This window comes from Tupaia chinensis, unplaced genomic scaffold (genome assembly GCF_000334495.1).
Source record: "Tupaia chinensis unplaced genomic scaffold, TupChi_1.0 Scaffold142211_1, whole genome shotgun sequence".
NCBI lineage: Eukaryota > Metazoa > Chordata > Mammalia > Scandentia > Tupaiidae > Tupaia > Tupaia belangeri.
In genome coordinates, this window is record NW_006202061.1 from 36,809 (window position 1) to 51,514 (window position 14,706).

Genomic DNA, 14,706 nt, shown 5'->3' on the forward strand with positions numbered 1-14,706 from the left:
TGAGTAGACATGAATTCTGACTTTAAAAATAAGAGCTACTGTTTTCTAAGCCACTACCGTGTGCCAGGTCCTATAGCAGTTATACTGCATAATGTCTGACCTAGCAACCTCAATATTTAAAAGTTATATTATAGAGAAAGCAACAAAAGGAGACTAGAAGGGAAGTTGAGGAAGAATGAAAGTCAAGACAAGTTGAGAAGGAAGAAAAGAGTCTATTTACTGAGCTGTTTTAGACAAGGATCATGAAAACCTAAAAATAGAAACATTCACCCGTTCCTCATCTTCCATTCTCCCACTTCTGGTGTACTCAGAGTTCTGGACATATAGGAAGTGGGGCTTATAATGAATGCATAGTGGGGTTACATTGATTGATTTTTAAATATTAAACCAGTTTTGCATTCCTGAGATAATTATTATAGAGAAGATCTTCAACAATGAAAATAGATGACTGAGCCTAATGAGAAAACAATAAAATATATTACACCTCAAACTGTATCTCTTATTTAATCAACATTTAATTATGAGAGTTATGACCTCGAGAAATCAGTGATTCTCAACTTTAATGAGCATTAGAGTCACCTGGAGAACTAGTAATTATGAAGTTTCTTGGACAGCATCTACAAAGTTTTTGATTTAGTATGTTTGGTGTTGGGACTGAAAATCTGCATGTCTAACAAGCGTATAAATAATACTAATGCTGCTCCTAAATTGTATCATTAAAAAAGCTTTACTGTAATAAGAAAAATTCTATGATTTTCAAAAAGTTGATGGAAAATATGTATTATTAAAAATGTGGGGAACCAGCAGTTAGCATAATAGCTATGTCACTGGACTTCCATGTAGTCGACCGTGGTTCGTGTCCTGGACCCGGTGGCTTAAAACTCATGCCGGGTGCGTGTGCTTGCGTGCTCAAGATCCCGAGAGGAGAATGGAGGAGAAGGGATTGTGGTGTGGCCATCCTCCCTGGGGGGTGATTTCTCACTATCTGTCTCTCTGTCTCTCTCTGTCTGTCTGGCGAGCGCTAGCGCCCTATAGCAAAAACCTCTCCAAAAAAAAAAAAAATGTGTGCATGGATTTCAAAACTTTTCTTGCACCAAAATTAACTTGCATGAACTTGATACAAATTGGACAGGATTAATTTGGGGCATTAAGGAAGATAAGGCATCAGGTTGAAAAAAAGGTCCTATTAAAGCAAAAACAAACATCAAATTTATGATGACGCTTGGGTGAAAGAATGATAAAATCATTGATGTTGTATGAAAAATTTAAACTAGTCTTACATTCCTGGGATAATTCTTATATACGAGATCCTCTTTGTTGGTCAAATATATATTACAGATATTTTCCCCAGGGTGTTGCTTATTTTTTGACTTCATTTGTGTGGGTTTATCTGTACAGAGTTTTCAAAAATTCTACATAGTAAATATGTTCATCCATGGAGTTTCATTTCCTGCTCTAAAAAAGTCATTTTATTAAGTTTAATCAACAATGATACTTTAGATCTAAGTTAACTGCCATATATAAGACAATTATATGCCAGTGTAAAATAAAATCATGTCAACGCACTCTTTTATTTTTCTCTTATCAAACATTAATTCTTAAAGCCTCCAGTTTTGCTACATGCATATGTGTCTTTGCAATGTAATTTTGTAAGCTATATTTTCTTGTCAGACTATCACTGAAGGCCTTGATAAATTCTGGTGCTAGCCTATAGAATCAGCCTAATTAATGTCTGATATCTCAGCTTTATGATGCGAAGGTCAAGCTAACCATTAAAGATTGTACTAGTTTCCAAGAGTCTGGAAAATGAATTCAAACAACTAAGAATGAGGCTGAAATTAATGTTTTATTTTTAAAAGCAATCCATAATTGAGATGATTGGCACTGACCAGATTTCAACAGAGATGCACAGAGTAGTTGGATGCATGACTTTGAAGTCATATGTGACACAAACCCCCTGATGACTTTGTAATGTCTCTTCATTTAGGATGGATACATGAAAAGACCAGTCTAAGAAACAATACCTTTTGCAAAAGACTGTAACCTTTTTTATAGTAAACAGACTCTGAAATAAGCTTTTTAGATTTTCATTAAAATCTAAACATCTTTTCTAATCCTTCTTGTATAACTATTCTACAATGTCCTAACAATCACAAGCTGTCATAAGGAGCCAAGATTACAAAAGGAATTCACATGAGACAATGCTTAAATTCTTCTTATAGAATCTGCACTCTCAACGAGATTAATTACGATATACATGAAGTTTATTGAATTTTATAGTGGGAATGATAAAGCATTGTGCTATCGTTCTTCTGATAATTCCACGTTTAGAGAAATTCTTTTATCAGGAATGGTAAGCAAAATAAAACTGCTTTCCTTTGCTTCTTTATAGCAGGAAGAAGAACAGACATAAAACATAATAGGAAGTTGTAATGCTCCAAAAATATCGCAGGACAGAATGATACGAAGACCTTCACCAAACTTGGGACCATGACACCAATCACACTTGGATGTGCTGAAATGAAGAAAATACCAAGTTCACATTTAATAAGTTTATACTGAAGTTAAAACACTGTGCTCATTGCTATGAATTCAAACAACTAAAAATGGGGCTGCTTTCCCAGTACTATTTGTAATCCTACTCCAGTCTTCTTTATTTGTTAATTCACTTTTATTACTTTTACTTTTTCTTTCAGAGTTAACTACTTCCACTGCAGGTGATGAAAAGGCTTCACTTCAAATATTGGCACAGCTATGAGTATGGTCTATCCCCTTACTACAGCTCAGAATTAACTTTTGATTCTTGTTCTGGGTGTTTGTTTATTTGTTTGTTTTACCAATTTATTTATTTGTTCATTTTATATTTTAGTCCCAAAAGTAGTTTTCACTGTAGAAGTTATTTGAAGGTAGTCTTATACTTTCTAGTGGTGTTTTGTTTTGTTTTGTTTTGTTTTTGAGAAAGAGTTTTGCTATGGGGCATGTGCACTCACTGGAGAGACAGAAAGCAAGAAATCACTCTCCAGGTGGGATGGCTATTTCACAATTCCTTCTCCATCATTCTCCTCTAACAATTTTAGGTACACAGGCACATGTGCCTGGCATGAGTTTCAAGCTTCCAGGTCCAGGACTTGAATTGCAGTCAGCCATGTGGGAGTCCAGCAACATAACCATTATACCATCTGGTCCCTCTAGAAGCTAGAGCTCTAGCTTCTCCAGTCACACTACAAGACGTACTTAGTTTAAATATATTAAATTAACGGGCATTTTCTCAAATGAGTTTAAGTGCCTTTTATTTTTAGACAGCCTAACAGTATGTTTTTTTTTTTATTTCATTAAAAACAATGCCTCCACCCAAAATAAATCAGTCCAAAAAAAAAAAAAAAAATGAAAAGCTCAGGATGATATCAGTCTCATTTGTCTTTAGTCTTGGTGTTTTGTGGATGACAAGTAGCAGTAGCACTAGGTTATAATGACAGGTGATTGATCCAAAGTAATTACAAGTTTGTTAACATTTTCCCATTTTTAAACCATCCTTAAAGAAAATCATACATGGAGTCATACTATCCTCAAGGCAGTCCAGCAGAGCAGCCTTCCCATCTGGCTTTCTGTTTTCACCAATAAAGAACTAGCAGATTTTGAAATGAGCAAGAATATGCTTGATTTGTTCTGCAGCCCCTATCATAAAAGGTTTTACTCTTTCTGGTCTCTATTCTTCAAGTTTGCCTTTGATTGATTTCATGTAATCTTTGATGTACTTCTTGTAGGCTTCTTTTGGGAAGCTGGTTTCCTGCAAGTGATGGTTCATGACAATGTCAACACCAGTGACTACTGTGCTTTCTGGTACCTTCGCCTTCAGGGCCTTCAATGGAGGCATTTCCACCAATGAGCGAGTCATCAATATTACTCTCTGTTACTGATCTTCCCCTCCACATCCAGGCACAGAGCATCTGCAATCTCCCAGATCTTGTGAATGTTGGTGAACATCTTCTGGGTAGTTAATCATGATGGCTGTTGGAGAAAGACGACGGTGGCCCTAGCTGAGTAGGAGCCCGGAGCTCTAAGCGAGAGCTGTGCAGCAGTAGCGATTTGAGGGGAAGAGGGAGTAGGCGGAAAATCTAATTATTTTTTCTTTATATGGAAATCTTTTTTAAATGTCCCAGTGATACAGAAATATACAGAGAAAAACAGAGAGATGCCTCCTTATTCCTCCCTTCAATCTCTGTGACTTCCTCTCCTGAATAACTAAAGCTCATAGTTTGGGTTTATCCCTCCAGTTCCCGGGCCCATAGACATTTATTGCATAAATGGAAACTTTTGCACATGCATTCTCTCTCACACGGTATGTATGTGCAACTTGATTTTCTAATTTAACAAAATGTTGTGGAAAACTTACTATGTGTTACATTTTGCTTTACTTTATCAATACGATGGTATTATAATGCTCCATAAAATGAATTTACCACAATTTATTTTACACCCTCTTACTGATGACATTCAGACTGCAATTATTATTCTGGGTTCACATACAACTATTTCTGTAAGATAGACTCCTAGGATTTAAATTGCAATTGTAAGGGTTAAGAAACTGTCCAATCACCTTCTCCTAAGGCTTTTGCTAAACCTTAATACCTCAATTTCTACAGCACCACTAATGGTACATAATAGTCTTTTGTTTTCAGGCATCCAAAGTCAACATAGTACCAGTCTTTTTAATTTGGTAAAGCAAATAGTTTAAAAAATCCATTGGTCCTATTTTAGATTAAAATTTCTTGATTACTGGTGAGGTATGACCTTAATGTATATCTTTGTCTGTATGTTCTCATTCCTGGTTTGCGTATTTGTATTACTTATCCACCTTTCTATGGGTTTTATCTTTTCTTATTGGCTTGTGGAAGGTATATACACGTTTCAACTATTACAAGCATTGCAACATCTTCTTCCAGTGAATGACTTGTTTTTTAATTTCCTTGACAATATCTTATATTTATGAAAATACTACTCTTTTGTCAAATTTATGAAACTTTGCTTTACTGTTCATATTTTTTAAGTTTAAAATATCTTTTGAAGTCATACAGATAACTTTCTACACTTGCTTGTAAAAGTTTAATTTTTTTTTTTTTTTCTGGACCAGCAGTTGGCATAATGACTGTGTTGCTGGATTCCCATGTAGTCGACCGCAGTTTGAGTCCTGGACCTGGTGGCTTAAACTCATGCTGGGAGCATGTGCATGCATGCCCAAGATCCCGAGAGGAGAATGAAGGAGAAGGGATTGTGGCGTGGTCATCTCCCCGGGGGGGGAGGGTGATTTCTCGCTTTCTGTCTCTCTGTCTTCTGGCGGTGCACACGCCCTATAGCAAAAACCTCTCCAAAAAAAAAAGTTTAAAATTTTTTTCTTTTTGCATATCAATTCTTAATCCAATTGCAAATGTACTTTGTATATGATGGTGATACACATAACGGGAACCTAATTTTATCTTTTTCCTTGTGGCTGTCCAAACATTTCAGCACTATTTATTGAAAAGACTATCCTTACCCTACTGATCTACACTGCTGTTTCATTAAATGACAAGTATTTTTAAAATTTTTAATTGCAATTTCTGAATTACATATAATTACACATCTTTGTAAGATACAGTATGAGGTTCTTCTTTTTCTTTTGCTATGCAGCACATGCACTTGCCATAGAAACAGAGAGAAACAGAAAGACAGAAAGTGATAAATCATACTCCAAGGGGGATGGCCACACTACAATTCCTTCTCTTCCATTCTCCTCTTGAAATTTTGGGCACACAAGCACACATGCCCAGTGTGAGTTTTAAAGCCACCAAGTCCAGGAATTGAACTGCAGTTTACTATGTGGGAGTCCAGCAATGTAACCATTATGCCATCTGCTGGTCCCAACAGTATGAATTTTAAAAGTCCTGGGCATCTACCAAAAGAATAGGAGAATACTCAGTCAGAAAAGTGCTCGCACATCTATACTTACTGCAGCATTATTCACGATTGCTAAGACATGGAACCAGCCCAAATGTCCACAAATAGATGAATGGATTGGAAAAGTGTGGCACATATACTCTATGGAATACTACTTAGCCATAAAAAGCAAAAAGATCCTGGCACTTGGTAGAAAGTGGACAAATATGGAAGATTTACTACTGAGTGAAGTAAGCCAGGCTATGAAAGAGGAACACTGTACGTCTCCACTTAATATATATTGACAGTCTGCACTCTATGGCAGAAACTGAAAGACTAGAGGATATAGAAACACAGAAAATGGTTAGGGATACTTAAGACAGTGTGGAAAGAGAGTAGAAGAGGGAGAGCATGAAGAGGGAAATTAAGGTGAAAAATAGAGGCAAGACATTTATGGGACACAGAAATGAATTATTATCTGTTAACGATAATGTGTATAGTACCCTGAATTGGACCAGCATGAAATGTATTCATATTGGGTAAATTCACTTTATAAGCTAAGTGATGTATACTGATAGAATGTATAAAATAAATAATGAATAAATATGGTGGGTAATAAACAAATTAAGGATATAAACATATTTACCACCTTCAACATACAACATCATATTATGTTGTGCATATTTGAAATTCACTCCACTGGTTATTTTTGAAATATACATTAAACTGTCAATTATGTTCTTTACTGTGAAATACAGTTCTAAAGAAAAAGAGGGACCAGCAGATGGTGTAATGGTTATGTCATTGCACTCACGTGTAGTTGTTCTCAGTTTGAGTACTGAACCTGGCGACTTAAAACTCACAGCAGGTGTATGTGTGTGCATGCCCAAAATCCCAAGAGGAGAATGGAGGAGAAGAGATTGTGGCATGGCCATCCCCCCTGAGCGGGTGATTTCTTGCTTTCTGTTTCTCTGTTTCTCCAGCGAGTGCATGCGCCCTATAGCAAACATCTCTTGAAAAAAAAGTAATTACAAATCAGATAACAAAAAGTGTAATACATTAATGAGGATGGAATTTTGAAAACAAAGATAATCTTAAAATAGACAATGAAAAAAATATTTGTAATTTCTATGTAGACAATTGTGGGAGATTAGAGTTTATAACTGAAAAGATCTGTGTTATCAATCATTGGTCCAGTTAAAGGTAGGTAAAATTGTACATAGCAATAGCATCAGGAAGAGAGAAAAAGAAAAGAGAAAACTTTCACTCACTCACTGTGAGTTGTTTTTTTTTTTTTTTTTTTTTTTTTTTTTTTTTTTTTTTTGAGAGAGATTTCTTTTGCTGTAGGGCTCGTGCACTTGCTGGAGAGAGAGACAGAAAAATAGAAAGCGAGAAATCACTCTCCTGGGGAGATGGCCACACTGCAATCCTTTTTCCTCCATTCTCCTCTTAGAATTTCAGTGTAACCATTATACCATCTGCTGGTCCCTGCGAGTTCTTTTAAGATCAATATTACTGTACTTTGCATATAAAATAAGTCCTCAAAAAAATCAAAGATGAAAACAAAATTGGAAGTAGATGTTTAAATGTGAAGACATGGTAAAATCAGCAATTTGGTAACTTAGAGGCCTTACAGAGTTCTTGATTGTAGCCATCTTAAAATTAATTCCAAAGACTCAGCTACTGGCAATATTTGGACTTTTCTATTATCTGGTTTTATACACTGAATAATGGCTAAAACAATAAATATATAAAAGCTATAAGAATCCTGTTGAGATGATAGTCTATCAAATAATTGGTAAATTTGTACTTAAACTTGACTCTATATAAAATAGTAGAATCTGCATTTGTAGCATGCAGATATTTTCACTGACAAAGCTAGCATTTGATTTTTTTGTTTGTTTTATCCTATTTATTTACTGGTCATTGATACCTAAGGGAGAGATGTTGTTCCATAAATGTCTGCTAAGTTTCTGGTCTCTATGAAGTTAGAGTTGGGTACAACATTTCCCTGTACAGTGTGCCTGGGATTAAACAATTGTTTTTTAAGAGCTCACTTTTATGTACTTAGTAGTTTATAGAAAAGATTTATTTGTATAGATACAGCCAGTTAACACCATAGCAACTCATATTTCACATTGAATTTAATAACTTGAGAATATTAGAAAATGGAGCTGAATGCAATCTACATTATTATACCTGAAGAGCTAGAAGAAGCAATTTGAAGAAGTGTATATATGGTTTTATGTATCCTATTTTTGTACGTGTGTGTGCATGTGCATCTGTGTGCTCTGAGTATCATGTGTGTCTGTAATGAAGAATATTTTAAATGCTCAAAAGCGTGTTTTCACTAAAGGAAGTTCACAATTTGCTTACCATTTTAGTAACTTTTGAATTTCTGCTGGGATCACATCATAAAATGTATGTATATTATTTTTAACAATGAACAAAGCACTAATTTGAGTAAGTCGTTGTGAGCTATTCAAAGAATTTTCCTTCCAAAAACAAGGATGAGTGTAATTATTATCTATCTGAATTTTTGTCAGGTTAAGCTTCAAAATTCCAGGTGGTAAAAAACACAGTTCATTCCCATCAACATTCAGTCTGTCAAGTGATCTATAAATAAGAGAAGACACATTTTAAAAAATATTTATGCAATTTATAAGTAAAATTCTGTCCCAGTGTTCTTTTTATAAAATTATTTTATTCAATTTCATTTATTCATTCATTCATTTATTTTAATTTGACCAGAGAGACACAGAAAGAGAGAGAGAGGAAAGTGAAAAAGCAAGCCATCAGGTCCAGGACTCAAACCATGGTGGGCCATGTGGGAGTGTCCAGTGCCTTAACCATCATGCCACTTGCCAATTCCCTGTCCCAGTGTTCTTAAAACTTGGTATCAAACTTGAGAGCAATAAAATACAAGTGTGTATTTAAGTATTTCTTTAGAATCAAGATAATTTATTCATAAGGCAACTGAATGAATATATTACTCTAAAATAATAATATACTTATTTTGACTACATATAGTCAAAACTTTACAAGTTTTCACCACCATGGAAAAAATAATATCCATGAACACATTAAGACTAATGAATTTCATGTTATATGAAACATGATACACAGTATAATAATATACACAAAGTTTATGTTGTCATAGACAAGTTGAACACCACACATAGTTTTTCATTGAAATTCAGTAAAAATAGTAAAATTTGTAGTATCAAAAGATATCATGTGCCATGTTGTACTTTGGCTTATAGTCACCTGAATTCCCTTTGTTTTTTACTGTGTCAATTGATTCTAATAGTCTTTATTTTTTATTCAAAGAGAACCAACATTACTGATTTTCTCATTCTCTTCACTTGTGTCAATGGTGTGGTGGTTAAGGTGCCAGACATAGCCAACCATGGTATGAGTCCTGGACTTGCCAGCTTGAAAATCATGCTAAATACATATGCATGTGTGCTCAAAATCCCAAGAGGAGAATAGAGGAGAGAGGATTGTGATATGGTCATCTATCCTTGGAAATTATTTCTCATTTTCTCTCTCTTTATCTGTCTTTCTCTGGCAAGTGCACATGCCCTGGGGCAAAAAAATCTTAAAAAAAAAAAAAAAATGGAGGGACCAGCAGTTAGCGTAATGGCTATGTTGTTGAACTCCCATGTAGTCAACTGTGATTCGAGTCCCGGACCTGGTGGCTTAAACTCACGCTGGGCACATGTGTGTGCGTGTCCAAGATCCCAAGAGCAGCATGGAGAAGGGATTACAACATGACCATCCCCCCCTGGGGGGTGATTTCTCACTTTCTGTCTCTCTGTCTCTCTCTGTCTGACTGGCGAGCACACGTGCCCTATAGCAAAAAAAAAAAAAAAAGAAAGAAAGAAAAGGAAAGAATGAAAAGATTTACCATTATCAAAAATCAATTCTTCAAAATGTATGTGTAAACTCAAGACAGTTGCATTTAAATTCCAATTTTGAGTTTATGTAGTATGTAGAGGAAAGAGCTGGGAATTAAATTAAAACATATTAAGACTACGATCTAAACAGAATAGTTAAGAGATTATTATTAAACATAGTTTCCTTACTAGCTGTCAGAAAATATTCCAAGTTCATAATCAAACTATAATACTGACTTAGTGGAACATAGATAAACTATAGATTTTTGTTTTTGTTTTGTTTATTTTTCCTGTGAGTAAGAGAGACAGAGAGAAAAGACAGAGGCAGCACCCTCTAATAGGGTCTTGATGCAGTAATCCACCCCCGGCCTCCGACAATGTGGGATCATGAGCATGTGTGTGCCTGACATTCTCCAGACAAGAGAGGTCTCCAGACAAGAACTTGGAACCTTTTTATGTGAGCCAGCCTTGCAAAGCATCTATTTTTTAAATTAATGTGAAAAGGAATCAGATTTAGCATTAAAGCTTCACTATGTATCATTAACATTCTGTGTATGTGTATTTCAAAAAATGAAGAAAACAGCTAAGAGCCAAATGGTACACACACAGATAAATGGAGTTAAGCAGCTGGTCACCCTACTAAGTACTCATGTTACTATTCTTTGAATAATTATTGAAAATTTTATATCTTAAAATACTGTACACTGAGACCAGCAGATGGCATAATGGCTACATTGCTGGATTCTCATGTAGTCTACTGCAGTTCAAGTCCCAGACCCAGTAGCTTAAAACTCATGTCGGGCGCATGTGTGTGCATGCCGAAAATACTGAGAAGAGAATGGAGGAGAACAGATTGTGGTGTGGCCATCCCCCTGGGGGGTGATTTCTCGCGTTCTGTCTCTCTGTCTCCTTAGTGAGTGCACATACCCTATAGCAAAAATCTCTCTCTCTAAAAAAATGTTTTAATTAAAGAAAATACTACACCAATTATTCAAATTACATTTGTGGCAAGCTTTATGCTGCACATATTGGATGTTATAGCTATTAAAAAAATAAAAGGGCTCAATTTTTTTCTACCACAGTATTATCAAAAACATCAATAAGAGGCATTCACTTTCTATGCACTTACTACTTCTAAAATACCTGAGTTTCTGGATTGCATTTGGAATAAAAGTAAGGTTGTTGTAGGAGACATCAAGTTCCTCAAGATAGGACAAGGAAAATAACCTGAAATAGAAAGGTAAAGTTGTAAAAATGATTATATATTTGTCATCACTAGGAATAAATAAATGAGTCAATACATAGTAGAATAGAGAAACTATACTTTTCAAAGACCTTGAAGCTTATATAGACTTATATTCTTTATAATGGTGTATTAATATGAAAGTTCCTTAAAAGCATTCTGTTTTGATATGTTTGAAGTGACTAAAAGCCCCAGGCAGAAGAATGTACTGAGAATTTTAACATTATTTAAACATTATTTTCTTGTTTACTCTACTAGTTCCTTAGGCTGAAATGACAACTGACTGCAATCTGGATGCCTTCAAAAATCAGAAATGTATTCTTTCCCTGCTCAGGAGATCAGCGTCTGAAATCAAGGACTTCAGGAAGCTCTGAGAGAGAAATTGTCCCTTGCCTCCCTTGTAGCTTCTGATGTTTGCCACAGTTCCTGGTGTTCCTTGAACAGTGGCAGCGTAACTGCCTTTCTCTTCACTGGCCGGTCATCAGATTTAGGGCCCAATCTAATCCAGTATGACCTCAGATGAACTAATTAGATCTGCAAAAACCCTGTTTCTAAGTAAGTCACCTTCTGGAGTTCTGTATGGACATAAATTATCTGGGGACACTTCAACTGAGTACAATTGCATTAAGACTTTCCCAGTGAAATACCTTTCATCTTTTTAAAAATCTTTCTTTCTATCAAGATAAGTATTTAAAAGTAAGAACCAAAGGGCTGACCCTCTAAGTGGTTCACCTGTACATCAGGAGCTGTACACCACAAGACCAACTGCAATTAGAATCCCAGCCAACTTGAAAAACACCAAAATACTGACAGGAGGTAGCAATGAAAGAGAAGGGATTGTGGTATGACCATTCCCTATTGGGAGGTGCTTTGTCCTTTCTCTGTCTTTCTCTTTCTGGTGAGTGCATGTACCCTTTGGCAATTAAAAAAAAAAAAAGAAAAAAAAAAGTAAGAACCAAAGGACACAAAGATTTTTTAGCATAGTTATGCAGCCACAAAGCGTGTTTCTTAGGGGATATAGTAGGATCTGCTTTTTGAAGGCTGGAGTTCAACAACTACATATGATAATACCTAGTATGTAAAAAAAAAAAAAGGAAAAAAGTATCATAATACCTAGTAAAATATCCTTCTTTGAGTGAGCTGTTTTCAAATACCTTCCTGCTGTCCGTATAAATAAAAAAACGAAAAATTAAATGGCATATAAATGTTCTTATGATCTGGCCCCAGACTGCTTGTCCACCTCCCCTCTCAGTCCCCCACATTCCCTTATGGTCCAGCATTTGTTTGTTGACTTTCCATGAATTAGTTAATTCTTGTATGTTTCTCACATACCATATGTAATCCTTGCAAAGGAGATTCTTAATGTCTTATAATTTTTTTTGCCTTTTTTTTTTTTGAGAGTTTTTTGCTATAGGACGTGTGAGCTCACTGAAAAAAAGAGACACAGAGACAGAAAGTGACAAATCACCCTCCAGGGAGGATGACCATGCCACAATCCTTTCTCCTCCAACCTCCTCAGGTTCTTGGGCATGCACGCACACACACCCAGTGTGAGTTTAAGCCACTGGGTCCGGGACTCGAACCACAGTTGACTACTTGGGAGTCCAGCGACATGCCATTACGCCAACTGATGGTCCCAATGTCTTTTCATTTTTCAAGTCTTGGCTCAGGTATCACCTCGTCCAAGGAACTCTTCCAAAATCTTTCCCACTGGGGAGCAGTGAGCTCCTGGTCTGTTCTTCTCTGTTTACTTCAGTCACAGAGCCAATCATGTGATGGAATAAATATCTTTCTCTTAAAACTATGAGGCTCTCTGGAAGCCAGGGATTCAGTTTTATATTTCTATATATCCAGTGTCTTGTGTAATGCCTAGTATGTCAGAAGTGCTAAGTAAATCATGATTGAATGAAAGGAATGATGGCCCTAATTAATTTAAAATAATTTGTTCCAGGGGTCATTCCATGGCACAGTGATGGTGCACTGCCCAAAAGAAGTTGGATCTCACAGAGTGGCTATGGTTCAAATCCTAACCTGGAGAGCCTGGAACACTCAGCACACATATACACCCAAGATCCTGGAGGGCTGAAGGATTATAGGAAGAGGATTCTGGATCCCTGTGGAGGGTACTCCTTTCTCTCAGTGTCACCCAAATGTGTGTGCATATGTGCTCTATCATTTATAAAGATATATAGAAATAGGGAACCAGCAGCTAGCGTAATGGCTATGTCGCTGGACTCCCACGTAGTCGACCGCGGTTCACGTCCCGGACCTGGTGGCTTAAAACTCACGCCGGGCGCGTGTGCGTGCGTGCCCAAGATCCCGAGAGGAGAATGGAGGAGAAGGGATTGCAGCGTGACCATCCCCCCTGGGGGGTGATTTCTCGCTTTCTGTCTCTCTGTCTCTCTCTGTCTGTCTGGCGAGCGCACGCGCCCTACAGTGAAAATCTCTCCAAAAAAAAATAAAAAGATATATAGAAATATATAGTAAAATCATTTGCTCTGGAAAATTAATGAGATCAAATAGGAAAATAAAAGCTGTGTTTTTTAAATTCAGTGTTCTGCTATAATTTCTTATCACTTCTATAAAAAATTGCTAGTGACATTTACTTTATTTTTCAATTTGCAATCATGTTATTTTATTTTGTTTCAGGCTGTAACTATTGGGTCATTTGTAGAGAAAAATACATCATGACTTTTCCAGCCACCCGATAGAATCATTCTGTCTTCCCTTATCACTTTAGTACTCAAAGCTAGCGTGGTTCCAGGCTTTCACCATGGGTGACACATTCCTGTTCATTGCAAGGTTTAAAAGGACTTGTAGATAGCACTGAGGGAGCTAATTAAGAAGCTGGGTAAGGAGTTAGCCCCATATCCCAGTGGTTATATGCTGTGTGGAGGGACGGATCTCACATGGGCTCCAAGACACAGTGGTAATACACTGCTTTAGAAAAGGCAGATCCCACATGGCAACTGGGGTTCAAATGCCTGGCCTGCCCTAACCTGTCTGAAATATAGCAGGCCGGGGTGCGAGTGCCCAGGATCTGAAAGGATGGAGGACTGAAGGAAGGAGATCATAGTGTGAGCAGACCCTGTAGAGGGTCACTGCTCTTTCTCTCTCAAAATCAAAAATAAACAAGCAAAAACCTCTACTTAGAAAAAATATCTTGGCTAGCCCCACAGCCTAGTGGTTAAAGAGCTGGGTCCCCCATGGCTTCAGTTCTTGTTCTGGAAACTTAGAAGAACACACTGGATATATGTGTGTGTGGGCTCAAAATCCTGACAGAAACAAGAAAGAGAGGAAAAGGGATTGTGGCATAACCAAGTTCCACTGTGAGGTGGGAGAAGGAGGGTGCTTCCTCCCTGTCTTCCCTGTCTCCCTCTGGCTAGCACACGCACTATCTGGCAATTATAAAGGAAAAAATATATCTTTTTTTTTCTTCTTTTTTTGCATTTGGTTAGTGTTTTTGTTTAAAACTTTCATTAGGAGTTAAGTAATTATCAGTTTATATGAGGGGGAGAAAGCATGTCTTACATTCCCAAGTATCAAGATTCCTATTAGAGTTGAAAGGATTTTAGTATCATATAGACCAATCTCCTTAGATTACATATTAGAAAATAGAGGCCAAGAATGGTTAAGTTACTTTCTCTAGAT

The 14,706-nt window shown here is 36.6% G+C and overlaps 1 protein-coding gene across 5 annotated transcripts in view; it reads right to left on the reverse strand.

Moving 5' to 3' along the window:
* Nucleotides 1–1,833: 1,833 nt before the first annotated feature.
* The window catches only part of LRRC63 (leucine rich repeat containing 63), a 55,677-nt gene continuing 42,804 nt past the window's right edge, over nucleotides 1,834–14,706 (reverse strand). For 4 of the 5 annotated variants that reach the window (XM_006163444.3, XM_006163443.3, XM_006163445.3 and 1 more), the window contains 3 exons: nucleotides 10,956–11,039; nucleotides 8,290–8,529; nucleotides 1,834–2,515 (listed from right to left, as the gene is read on the reverse strand). In XM_006163444.3, coding sequence (XP_006163506.1) covers nucleotides 2,302–2,515; nucleotides 8,290–8,529; nucleotides 10,956–11,039 — 538 coding nt within the window. In that variant the 3' untranslated portion in view covers nucleotides 1,834–2,301. The remainder of the gene's footprint in view (nucleotides 2,516–8,289; nucleotides 8,530–10,955; nucleotides 11,040–14,706) is intronic. The other variant, XM_027766303.1, reaches the window with a different exon arrangement.